The sequence below is a fragment of the Protomyctophum bolini genome, assembly GCF_963924005.1.
Source record: "Protomyctophum bolini genome assembly, chromosome: 12".
NCBI classification, from domain to species: domain Eukaryota; kingdom Metazoa; phylum Chordata; class Actinopteri; order Myctophiformes; family Myctophidae; genus Protomyctophum; species Protomyctophum bolini.
Genome location: NC_137873.1, coordinates 16,647,334 through 16,660,241, shown reverse-complemented (window position 1 = coordinate 16,660,241; position 12,908 = coordinate 16,647,334). Strand labels below are relative to the sequence as shown.

General features: G+C 41.6%; 1 protein-coding gene across 1 annotated transcript; it reads right to left on the bottom strand.

The window, feature by feature from the left end:
• Positions 1-4,200: 4,200 nt before the first annotated feature.
• LOC308325796 (uncharacterized protein) lies at positions 4,201-12,440 on the bottom strand. The gene is made up of 3 exons (XM_080778491.1): positions 12,327-12,440; positions 8,245-9,000; positions 4,201-5,195 (listed from the first exon to the last, which is right to left on the bottom strand). Exons 1-3 carry the CDS (start codon positions 12,382-12,384, stop codon positions 4,693-4,695), a joined length of 1,317 nt encoding a protein of 438 aa, XP_080634617.1. The 5' UTR covers positions 12,385-12,440; the 3' UTR covers positions 4,201-4,692.
• Positions 12,441-12,908: the final 468 nt, after the last annotated feature.

Sequence of the window (12,908 nt, the reverse complement as noted above, 5' to 3'; positions counted from 1 at the left end):
CATTCTAAACTGGCCTTCTAAATCTGAAAATGTTCAAATATTAATTCAATTTTTTTTACAAAAAAAGATTATGCTGCCAATATTATGTCGCAATTGTAATGTGTTGACTAATTGCATTAGGAAGAAGATATTTCAATTCACCAATAGTTCAGTTCTTCAAATGAACGAAAAGGAGACGGGGTCTCCAGGGAATGTGGTTTAGTGTGGCTCAAGGTATGGAGATGTGTCCCGGTTAGAGGACACGGAAATAATCCAGACTTTCCCAGTTGAGGGTATTTATTACAGCTGTGGTCTGAAACATACAATATAAATGCATATAAATGCATCTCACTAAATATGTAAAACAATAATAATAATTTACAGTCCATGTTGACATCGACTGTAAATTCTACATTCATACAAAAATGCTGTAAATGTAAGCATAGTATACACAAAGGAAAATAAGGACTGTATAACTAGCAACAATAATCACACATTGATATAACAATAACATCACATACGGTAGATTCCCATTAATATGGAAAACAAATAGCATATACCCTATTAGGTACTATAGAACAAACAGTTAGCTGGTATAAACTAATAAACTACACAAGGTTTAAACAAAGACACAACATTGAACAAACTGCAATGTCTCTTGAAAACATACCTTTGTGCATCTCTACACACAGCAAATAATAGAAGACCGTAGCACACGCCACACAGCAGGACAAACTCTAACCTGACGATGCCAGATCCAAGAAGCTTGCTACACATGTTTGTTTTGGTTACCCAATACCGCCCCCAGCTGGCAAAGTCAGGTTAGACAAACTCCAGGTAGTCAGGATACTCAAAACTGTCAGCCATGACTAAAGAAATCAGTACAGCTGGTATTTATAGACTTACTCAAATAACTAAGGAGCACCTGTGATCAGTGACTAGCAATGAAAATGAACCAATCAGAATCGGGAGGCAACAAACACATTATTTGTTAAGGTCTGTGTGTGTGTGTGTGTGTGTGTGTGTGTGTGTGTGTGTGACCTGGCAATGCACACAATTAGGTCAGGGCCGTGTGGCCTTTCTAAAAAGGTAGTTCACATTGTAAAAAAACAAAAAGAAAATATATGCCGTGTCGGATTATGCAATGTTATCCGTTGTCAGAATTGGTTGGTTGGTTTGCTTGTTTGCTAAAAACAGTGACTTTCAGACCTTGCTTTACCATGCAATGTAACACAGCGCAGCGGGCACATTATTTTGGTTTATACATTTTTAATCAATAGAGCAACTTTTGAAGTTATCATGCTAATATCTGGAGTTATATCATGGCAAGGTAACTACAAAGACAAGCCAATTGCCAAACTAGAACTGAATATATAAACTGCTTCACGAGAACAATGTTGGTGTGAGAGATTGACCGCATATTATGGACTATACACTTCACTCAATGTACAGTTCAAACATTCAATTGTAGATTTACTCTCATTTTATTTTGCCTAGACTCCATGCACCTCACTGTATGTTTCCCCTGAGCAGTAGGAGAGGAACTCCAATCTGGTCCAAGAGGAATCAGAGCCACCACAGATTAGGAACTGATGGAGCTTCTTCAAAGACCTGATGAAAACTTGGACGAACTAAACTGTCTTTTACAATATTGAACATTTTAGAAATTAGAGAGAAAACTAATAATTAATAAAATGCAGCTTTAGGCTACATGAAACAATATTTTCCACGGACATCAGTGTTGCAGTAGAGAGACCTATGTAAATGCTGTTTGAATTAAAGGGGATGCAAGTTGTTTTGTTTGTTTAATAATATTGTTTTGTTAAAATAAGTGTTAAATAGCTATATTCTGATAATCATTTGTTCAGTAACAGGGTTCTCCCAGTCTCCTGCTCTTTAGTAAAACAGAACATAAATGTTCAGTTACCAATATAATCTGTGAAGGAACCAGGATAGATGAGTGACATTGATAGTGATGCAACACAAAGAATGAGCAGACGGAAGTGAAATTCGGACACTGAAGTTTATCCGATTAGATTTGAGGAAAAGCTAAACAAAAAACATTACTGTTCTGATATATAAATTAAGATCCACATACAGTAAGTGAGTTCCTTACGACTACTACATCTTTTCTGTTATTACTCATTAAACTATTACAATATAAAAATGTGTCTTTCTTGCATAGATTTAATAGAAGCTGTACAGAAAAAGTTAAACCTAGATGTATTGTAAAGTAAACGTGATTTCCAAATGAAATAAAATACGAATGAAACAATCACTCACGTGATTTAAAAAATAAATGTATCATGAAAAGAAAATGTCCATCATGCGCTCAACCTGAGTTGGCTCTGAACTTGGACCTCTTTTTTATAGTAGAATCATTGTCATCGTCATCCTAGCTTAGAATGAATGTTCATACATTTTTGTGATATCATACAGTCAGATCAGTTGGCTTGTTTGTCAGTTTCCTGTTCAATTGCCACATTGCATTTGCCACAAACTTAACAGTTTAGCTGCATAACCCACTTTCCACGCTATTTAATCCATGTTTCTCCCCTGCGTAATACTAAACCCGCTATTTGTTTTATGTGTTTAATTAGCCATTTTTTTAATAATTAAAAAAAGAAGAGTTGATTTGATGCGGACCTGGTGACGAGGCCGTCGCGTTATGATGACAAAACCGTAAATCGAGCGTGCTCTGGGCTGCAAGGGCTTCTGGGAAATTAGTTCAATGCAAGTGAATGGTAGTTTCAACTGGACTACAGCAGCACTCACTGCTTGTAGTTCCGGATCGTGACGGTGGACATTTTTTTGGTTCGACAACAAGCCATGGAACTATTTTCAGGGGGATTTTCATGGATCAAAAGCGCAAATACTTCGGCGTATGCTCCAAAAGTATATGTTAAACAAAATGTTTCCCCCAGTAGGAGTCCTAGTGTCTTTTCAGGTGATCATTCCAAACATTCTGTAAAAGGGCTTTCACCCTGTATGAGTCAAGTCCTCATGATTTTTCAGAACACCCATGTGAGTACAGCCTTTGCCACACAGTGTACAAGTAAAGGGTTTTTCCTCTCTGTGAGTCATCATGTGTTGTTTAAGCGCTCCAATTTGATTAAAGCTTTGCCACAAACATCACAACTAAAAGGCTTTTCACCAGTGAGTCCTTGTGTGTCTTCAGATTACATTCGTTGCTACAGCCTTTGCCACAATTGCTACAAGTAAAGGGCGTTTCCACTGTATGTGTCCACATGTGTGTTCTAAGTTCACTCATTTGACTGAAGCCTTTTTCACAATTTGAACAAGTAAACGGTTTCCCCTGTGTGAGTGTTTTAACCAATTTAGGACTGAGAATTTAGCAACAAGAACCCGTTCTGAATGGACACAAGGTCCCCCCCCCCCCCCCCTGTATGTGTCATTATGTGTATTTTTTAGTACATCCTTTCCATTACAGCCTTTGCCACACATTGTACAAGTAAAATTCCCCTGTATTCCCTGTATGACTCCTTATGTAAGATTGTAGTGCATCCAGGGGGGCAGTCAGACAGATATTTTTTTTAAGGAAATCGGGATTTCCTGAAAGTTCATATAATGGCCTGTTGTGGCGCTGTCATTGGGCCCAAAAAAACCCATAGCCCCATAGAAGTCCATATATTTGGGCCCAACTTCACCTATATTGACTTCACCTATATCGACTGTATTACCTTAACCCATTCTGACCTGAGATCAGATTCATACGAGGTTTCCACTGGACACACACTTGTCTGATTAACACATTCTGACCTGAGATCAGATTCTAAAAATGTCAGTCGATTTTTCAAAAATAGCAGACCTACAAGCTCGTAGCGCGCCACTCGGTGGCGCGCTATGAGCTTGTAGATCTGCTATTTTTCAATGGCTAAAGCACGACATGATGCTAACACGAATATGGGTTCCCGTTCAGAATGGGTTAATAAACATGGTCATGAATACTTTTTGCTTCCAGTCACTAGTTTAAAGTCTCATTTCTAATGTCATATTATTCTTTTTGGAAAATTATGGTCCCATTTATTAAAAAAATTACCATAAAGTCGCGCATGTTCTGAGGGGCGTGGCTACCCTTACAGTCTATGAACAGGATCCCCCACCCACTCGAGTCAAAATAAAAACCAACGAAGAAGAAGGGGGGGAAGTCCCGCCTCGTTGTCTGGGCCAGCCAATGGGCCAGCTGGGCCCAAACGGATCTAGAAAGATGGCGACTTCCATTGCAAGGACTGACAGGCTTCATTTTACGTTCATGTTAGACCCGGGGAACGCTTTGTCCAGGGCCAGATCTACCATATGGTCACTTTGGGTAATAAAAAAATCTTTTTTTTATTTTTTTAGTTTCACAGAAAATGTCCCTGCTAATCGGAATGAAATAAATGGTGTTTAAAAAGATTAGTGTTTTATTGTTGGTGAGAAGGGGAGCTGAAAAGTGCAATTGTGTGTAAAGCAGCAACAATGCGCTGGATTGGCTGTCACTCTGGGGGGGGGGGGGGGGGGGTAGGCGACCGGAAATAGGCCAATGTAACGGCATAAAACTGCCCCAAAACAGCAAAATTGTTGCGCGAGCGTGAAGGGGGGGCCCTTCGAGCTTCAGTGCCCAGGGGCCCTCAGAGGTGTTAATCCGGCCCTGGCTTTGTCCATATTTTTTACAGTCTATGAGTGCATCCTCCCGGCCACAAACTGTCCAAGTTAACGTTTCCCGGTATGCATCTTCATGTGTGATTTTAGATTACCCAATTGGCCGTAACCTTTCCCACAGACTTTACAACTAAAGGGCTTTTCCTCTGTGTGAATCTTTGAATGTATTTTCAGATGCCCCTTTCGATGAAACATTTTTCCACACACTGCACAAGCAAAACGTTTCTTCCCTGTGTGACTCCTCTTGGAGTGAGTTTGTTCTGATGACAGCTCGTTACTCGTCTCCTTACTGTCATCACTGTCATCAGTATCGGATTCAGAACAGGACGAAGAGGAGGAGTCCTCTACGTCAAGTTGTGTTTTCATGTTATCAGTTGAGGTGCTGGCTTGATGCTCTGTCTCTCCATTTTCATCATCTTCACTCTTCCCTGCAAGTAATGTCATCATTGACACCTCAGCCCCTCCTGGTCTTCGCAGTAACTCCTCCTGTTTCCCACTAACCTGTGGCATCTTTGGTTCCTCCTGCACCTGCTCTTCCTTACACACAGCAAGGTCTAGGAAAAATATGAAAAGCATTGATTGTTTACATTTTACAGTAGTCCAGACAGTAGTCTACGAGTCCAGACGATAACAGATCACACCAATGCAGTATGGTGGTGCACTGGTGGATGATCGACAGTTTAAAGTAGCAACATATTATTGCAAAACCAAGGTTCATGTTTTAGGTTGTTATTAGAGAAAGTAAAATATGAGTGATGATTATTTTTATTTACTTTTACTGCTTTCTTTCGTTTGAGCTATTTCCGTGATTTTGACTCAAACAAGTGAAAAGTGACCCTAAAGCATTTGATCAAAATGGCGGCGACAGTGTGTTTTATCATATCATTTTTATTGATTATAACGTAGGATGAAGTCTGATGCAGACATGCAAAATGATTGTGTCTGTGGATTTTATTTTTTACCATGTTTTTTTAAACATGGATTCTGTTACAGTACAGTACCGAGTACAGTATTGCATACCAGGACCAAGACGCAAAAGGCAGCCTATTTGCAACACTGTAGGACTATAGTAAATAATAATAAAGAAATCACCGTAAAATGTTGTACAAAAATACATATTTAGCCCCTGCTCCATGTAAATAAAAAGAACCACGAAAATCGCTAAAACAAAAGCAAGCATCTTTTACTTTCTTTAATAACAACCTCGAAGTCCTCAAACATGAACCTTGGTTGAAACAATCTAAAGTTGTCCTTTAAGTCACAACTCAGGAATTGAACCGTGGGTGGTGAACCAATATTAATATTAACAGCTGCATGTCGATTGAAGTAACACAGTGTATCAAATCAAATTAGTATTAAAAGTTATTTAATATACAGCACATATCCTATTAAGGCTGCACAATATTAGGAAAGCATGCAAGATACAATAACATTGAATACACGGAGCATACAGTTCAAATGTATTTCTGCTTCTAACATTAATTTGAGAAATTAAAAGGAATATTTAATATCCTAACAAAAGGCGGAATGCCTCTGAACTTTGAATTTCAGTTGCATTGTTTACACATAGTCTGAATAATTAAGTAATTAGGCCTGCATTCAGGATGGAAAGGTAGTTGGGGAGAAGTAGAAAGAAGTCATGATGGGGCTACTGAGTAGGGTACTTTATATCAACAGTTTACAGCCGGCGTTAATCTGCATCGATTGTGATTGCTGATTGAAGTACAGTAGTTTAAAACACAACCAATTTAAACAGCAGTTTCAAACTAGCAGCAAAGCTGTGGTACACACAACACACGGTTGAAAGGAAAACAAAGGTTCAATGTATTCAATTAACATGCAAAAAAAGTGGAGTGAAATATTTAATATTATACTACAGGTACTTTTGACCAAGCAATTGAGCTGTGCTGAAATGGGCATAATAGCACACAGGTAGAAGATTTGAGAACTGATTAAACACATAGAAATATCATCTTTGCTGATTAAACGAGTCTTGGCACTGTATGTGGCAGAGTAGCGGCGGGGCTGTTGCTACACTAGGATGTTGCACATCCCATGCCGTCCCGTTCACATACGGGATCCACTCGTATTTCCGACAGCACATTAGTCAGACAACGTGGCTTTGCGTGCGGTGAGCCATGTTTGACCAAACCATGTGACTCCCATTGTGGCAGCCATTAATTACAGACGGAACACAGAACATGTGTATGAGGCCTGAGGGGGTTAGTAATGGGGCGAGTTGGTGCTGTCAGAATAATGAGCCGGGCCCTGCAGCAGCTGCTGCTGGCTGTGGTGGCTAGTGATTCAGCCTCGTTCGTTTGTTTACAGTGGAAGTGGATTTTTTTTAGAGAGAAAATTGAAAACAAGCCCAAAAGAAGCCAATCCACAGAACGAGCAGTTTAAATCTAACATTCATCAGCTATATTCCAAAAAAAATAAGACATTCTTTGAATATTAAAACAAAACAAAACAAAACATTTTAACACATAATCTGGTATGGGGGTCACTGGGGGTCTGTGGATGAATGCATATTAATGTGAGGGTCCTTGACATGAAAATAGTTGAGAACCACTGGTTTAAATAGTGGTTCAGGTAGTAGTAGGAAACAAGTCCAAATCAAAATTAATCAAATTAATTATGCCGCTGCATGCCTGAGAGTCCCCCCTAGCCTCCCCTTAGTAGGCAAAGCTTGTTGCGTACTATAGGGGAAACACTGATCATGAATCAAAGCTTGTTGCGTACTAGGGGAAACACTGATCATGAATCAAAGCTTGTTGCGTACTAGGGGAAACACTGATCATGAATCAAAGCTTGTTGCGTACTAGGGGAAACACTGATCATGAATCAAAGCTTGTTGCGTACTAGGGGAAACACTGATCATGAATCAAAGCTTGTTGCGTACTAGGGGAAACACTGATCATGAATCAAAGCTTGTTGCGTACTAGGGGAAACACTGAACGTGAATCAAAGCTTGTTGCGTACTAGGGGAAACACTGATCGTGAATCAAAGCTTGTTGCGTACTAGGGGAAACACTGATCATGAATCAAAGCTTGTTGCGTACTAGGGGAAACACTGATCATGAATCAAAGCTTGTTGCGTACTAGGGGAAACACTGATCATGAATCAAAGCTTGTTGCGTACTAGGGGAAACACTGATCATGAATCAAAGCTTGTTGCGTACTAGGGGAAACACTGATCATGAATCAAGCATGCGTACTAGGGGAAACACTGATCATGAATCAAGCATGCGTACCAGGGGAAACACTGATCATGAATCAAGCATGCGTACTAGGGGAAACACTGATCATGAATCAAGCATGCGTACCAGGGGAAACACTGATCATGAATCAAGCATGCGTACCAGGGGAAACACTGATCATGAATCAAGCATGCGTACCAGGGGAAACACTGATCATGAATCAAGCATGCGTACTAGGGGAGACACTGATCATGAATCAAGCATGCGTACTAGGGGAGACACTGATCATGAATCAAGCATGCGTACCAGGGGAAACACTGATCATGAATCAAGCATGCGTACTAGGGGAAACACTGATCATGAATCAAGCATCAACATGCTGCTCAGTGTACATGTCACCAACCTGGATCGGCCAGCGCCAGCTGTCTCCGCTGCAGCATCAGCTTCTCCCTCTTCACGTTCAACATCTCCTGTTGGAGGTCGTTCGACCTCTGGAGGTGGGCCTCCATCCTCCGCAGCACCCCAAGCTTTTCCCTCTCAGAGGCCACCAGGGCCTCGCTGCAGGTGCAGCGCACCAGTGATGGCCGCCTGACGCCTGCCCGCATGAGGATGGTCCGGCCTGCTGGCGCGGGTTGGCGCCTGGGTCGTTGCGGCGGTGGGGTGCTGTCTGGACCCGGCATGCTGCTGTTGCTGGGGGCCGGGGAGGTGTCCCGCGCTGCTTTGGCCCCGCTCGCGGATGGTTGTTCATCATCCTGCTCTGCCTCCTGGTCGTCCATCTCCCCAAACACATCTATACCGCCATCAACCCACCCGACTTCTGTTTTGCCGATGATGGCGATGACCCTCTCCTCGTCTGGGGTGAGGCATGACTTGTCTGCCCGGCCCTCTCTCGCCTTCTTTTTTGCGTGACTGGATAAATCCTGCCACTTCTTTCTTACCCCCTTCCAGGGCCGCAGGCCACAGGGACTGGCGGGGGCCATGGATTTGGCTATATCCTGCCATAGGCAACGCTTGGTGTAGGTGTCGTCCTTGCCTTTGCTGCCGCCAAATAATTTGGCCCGGTGCTGTAGGACCTCCTCCAGCAGGGTGGCAACTTCGTGTTGCGTGAACGCTGCTGTCCGTGCCTTCTTGGTGTGACCCAGGCTTGGACTGTTCCAGTCTGAATTAAAAATTGTTCATGGAATAAAAATGATTAAGTTAATTTCAGTTCATTCCTGAAGCGTTAAAAATGATAAAAAGTGCCTTTTGAAATAACATTAATTTAAGTCATGTGAAATCCTACTATAAATGCACCACGTCTCTGTGCGTCTGTCTGCGTGTGTGTACCACCGTTTTAAAGCCCGGCCTGAAGCTCGACACCTTTTCTAGTAAGTCGCTGGCCGTGCATTCACAGTGCACGCAGCGCAGCATTAGCAAGCAACAGCTGAACTGTCAATCAGCAGCGCTCTGCATGCTCTCACGCTGCAAAAGTTAAAAATACTTATAACTGAAGAACACTTACATTTTCTGCACTGTAGGCTCGTTTGGTAGGCAGTAATTATCCTGCCGTATTTAAATTGTGACTGCTTGTTGATCAGAACGGCACTATAGCCGATCTACAAGCTCACAACGCGTCCCTGTCTCAGGGTGTGTGTCAGCGCAGGCAAATCTTCGCGCACAACCACGGAGAGAGGAAGCTGACGCCCGACGTCATTCCGGCTTTTTAGACAGCTGGTGGATGGAAAAAATCTCGACCTCCGCGGCTGACTGACGCGGAGTATAGCGTTTCCGGGAATCTGTCCGTCGCGTCAGTCAGCCGCGGAGGTGGAGCTTCTTTTCCATCCACCAGCTGTCTAAAAAGCTGGAATGCCGTCGGGCTTCAGCTTCCTCTGTCCGTGGCTGTGAGCGAAGGTGTGCCCCCGGCCTGTGTGTGTGTGTGCGCAGTGCGCAGCTGCAGTGCATAACTAATTAGAAGAGAGAGAGAAAGAAAGAGAGAGAGAGAGGATGAGTGCACAGCACCGTATAGCACGGACACTCTGACAGACGGAGAAGGAAGGATAAATGTTTTATGTCTGAAGAGAATTCAACGCGTTTGTTAAAAGTCTTTACCAGATTTTAGTGTGCTAACTGTGTCTGTGTGTGTGTGGGGTTGTCACGTCACTATGGAGTGGACAGTGGAGCATGCTGCTGCGCTGCAGAAGAAAGTCCAGTCTGGGTGAAATTCACATCGGAAAATTAATCTAACGGCACGTGAGCCCGGCCCGGCCCTGGGCCCGTTGGTCAGGGACAGAGACGGCCTGGGCCCGGCCCGTTTTGATACTACAGAGATCTCCAGTATGGGCACAAAAGGAACACAGACAGATAGTTAAAACGGGTGCTATGACAAGTTGTATTGTAGGTTATTATTAGGTTCGCAAGTTGAATCGTTCCCAAGACAGTCTGTCTGTGGCCCCTTTTCCACCGGTTGGTTCCCAATGGTAACTGGTTCAGTTCTTTTTGGTTCTTAGTCTGCATGAGCCAGAGCTCCAAAATTGGAACGTTAATTATGAATTGAGTGGGAAGTGCACCGTCGGCCAAAACTGTTTGGGAACCACTGCTCTGCATGTTTAAATTGAAAAACAAGCTATATACAAAACGTTGATGTTGAACGTTGAAGTCCACAAGATTGATTTCACAACACCAGAGGGAGTTAAACAAACCACATGCAACCCAGATTTGGCTCAAAAAAGGGGTTAAATTAATTTAGCTTCTACGCCTCTAAAATGTGGAACGCCCTACAAACGGCCATTAAGAAATGTGAATCCCTAGACTCCTTCAAAAACCCTCTCAAAGAGCACTTACGGGCGGCTGAAATTCGAAAACCTATTTTCCATACTATTCCATACTACTATTCCACACTATTACACTATTACACTAAAGGTGACTCCAGACAGAGGAAACTTGTCCAGACCAGTCAAAGACTATTAAAACTATCATATTGCTAGTCGTCCTGTAACATAGCTTAATATTCAAACATGCATCCTGAATAGATTCCAAGCATTCGTTTTTTCACGAAAAACACACCTTGGCCTAAATTTGGCCATAGCCACTTGCCAAAATGTGCCCAAATGTGCTGACACATTTGTGCTGACCTCAACACATGATGACGGCTATTGCCATTTTTAGGCCAAGGAGTGTTTTTCGTGCAAAACAAATGCTTGGAATGGATTCAGAATCATGAAAACCCCCTAGTTTGACATGTCACAATTGTCACATGCTACTTAAAGCATGATGACATTTGGGAAATTTTGCCTTATATTGGTTGTCTATGGTGTGGTATACAAAAATGGCCATAACTGTTTTTCGCAATGTTTCCGGCAGAGCAGGCCACTCATTCTGTGGATCTGAATGACCAAAGGAATAGAGAAAACACAAATAAAAAGTACGGCAAGACTATAAGCTATAAGTACACTATTACCCTAATTACACAATTACACTTATTTCACTAACCCTACCTGAGCACTCATCGTGGGCATAGATTTAGCTGATAAAAGTAGATCTATAAATGAAACCATGAAAGCCATGAAACATGGTTAAATGCTTAACTAATGCTTAACTAATTACTTAAGGGTTAGTTAATCATTATTTCCGTATAGTCAGCAAGTGTTACCGACATTTTTATTCTATGACCTATGGTTCAAGAGTTATAGGCCAAAGTGTAAAGCCGGCTATTATAGCGCCACCATTAGGCCAACTCGTGTAATTATTTTTTGTTGTGTAGGCCTCTGGACTGTATAGGGCCTATACTATAGGCCATACGAATTCCGAGAGAAAGTAGCTGAAATTTAGTTTTAGATTTGGGTCAATGGAAAAATGTATTAATTAATAAATGTACATAAATCTAATCTTTTATTTCGCAAATAACAATCATAAGTACACCATTGATGTGTGATGTAAATATCTCGGTAATACACTGCATATAAATAAAGTTATTGAATATTTTCACTTTCGGTGATGCACTTTGTAGACGGTCCCTAAACGCTCAGCTGCACATAGATGCATTTAATCTATTAAACTCGGAGGTTGGCTTTTGGGGATGCAAATCAAGTTGTAGTTTGTGCTTTATCTAATCAGGATAAGAATGTTATGTTTTTTGTGATTTAGGAATGTTACGTTCCTGAGCTAATGAGCCTGGAAGAGCGAATATTATGTGAATCTCTTTCCATCTTTACTCAAGCGTAGCCTATGATTTAGACTCTCGTCGTTTTGGGGATTCAAATCAAGTTGTAGTTTGTTCTTTATCTAAATCGGGATAAGAATTAGATGTTTTTGTGATTTAGGAATGTTTCGTTCCTGAGCTATTGAGCCCGGAAAAGCGAATCTGTGAATCTCTTTCCGTCTTTACTCAAGCGTAGCATATGATTTAGACTCTCGTATGTATTTACTATTTATCGATTCTGACATTTTCTAAGGCTATCCCTGCTGCACAATAATCTTATATCTAACCATCTTCTCTAGGTAACTTACTTGTCACAGCAGCATCATGTGCAGATCGGTGTTCATCTCGTATAGGCCTACGAGACATTTTTTTTCCTTTAATGCTCTTTGTTCCACACCACGCTGAAGAAGCTGTTTCAAGCCGAATCGCCTATAACGTATTGTAGTAAACACACGCCAGTGTCAACGTCAAGGGAGCCAGGATAAGGGAGCAAGATTAATACTTCCGGTGGTCGAGCTCTTCAGAATGAAAGTGTCCACTACTAAAGTAAACAAAAACTATTAATTTGCACATTAAAACATTCAATTATTAAAGCATGTAAACTAAAATATACAACACAACATATGTTTCTGTGCATTTTATGAACATTTATAACAGTTAATAGCATTAACAAATAAAATGCTGTTCACAAAGTTGTGTTTCCAGACTCTACGCTGGACAAAAAACGGCTCTTTGGGGCAGCTGTTGTGACATTAATAAAAATAATAAAAAATAAATGAATGTCTCTTATTCTGAGGGCCTCATCCTTGCTAGCTCACAACATGGACGTAAACAGGAAGTCTAATCCTTGTTTACTATACGGAGCTCTATGAGCAAACCGCGATAGAATC

Bases quoted from the DNA above. Each gene is read 5' to 3' on its own strand.
- LOC308325796 (XM_080778491.1), bottom strand. From the start codon at position 12,384: ATGTCTCGTAGGCCTATACGAGATGAACACCGATCTGCACATGATGCT. The intron at 9,001-12,326 runs GTAAGTTACCTA...TTTTTAATTCAG, and splicing joins ACATGATGCTGCTGTGACAA to ACTGGAACAGTCCAAGCCTG. The intron at 5,196-8,244 runs GTTGGTGACATG...TATTTTTCCTAG, and splicing joins GCTGGCGCTGGCCGATCCAG to ACCTTGCTGTGTGTAAGGAA.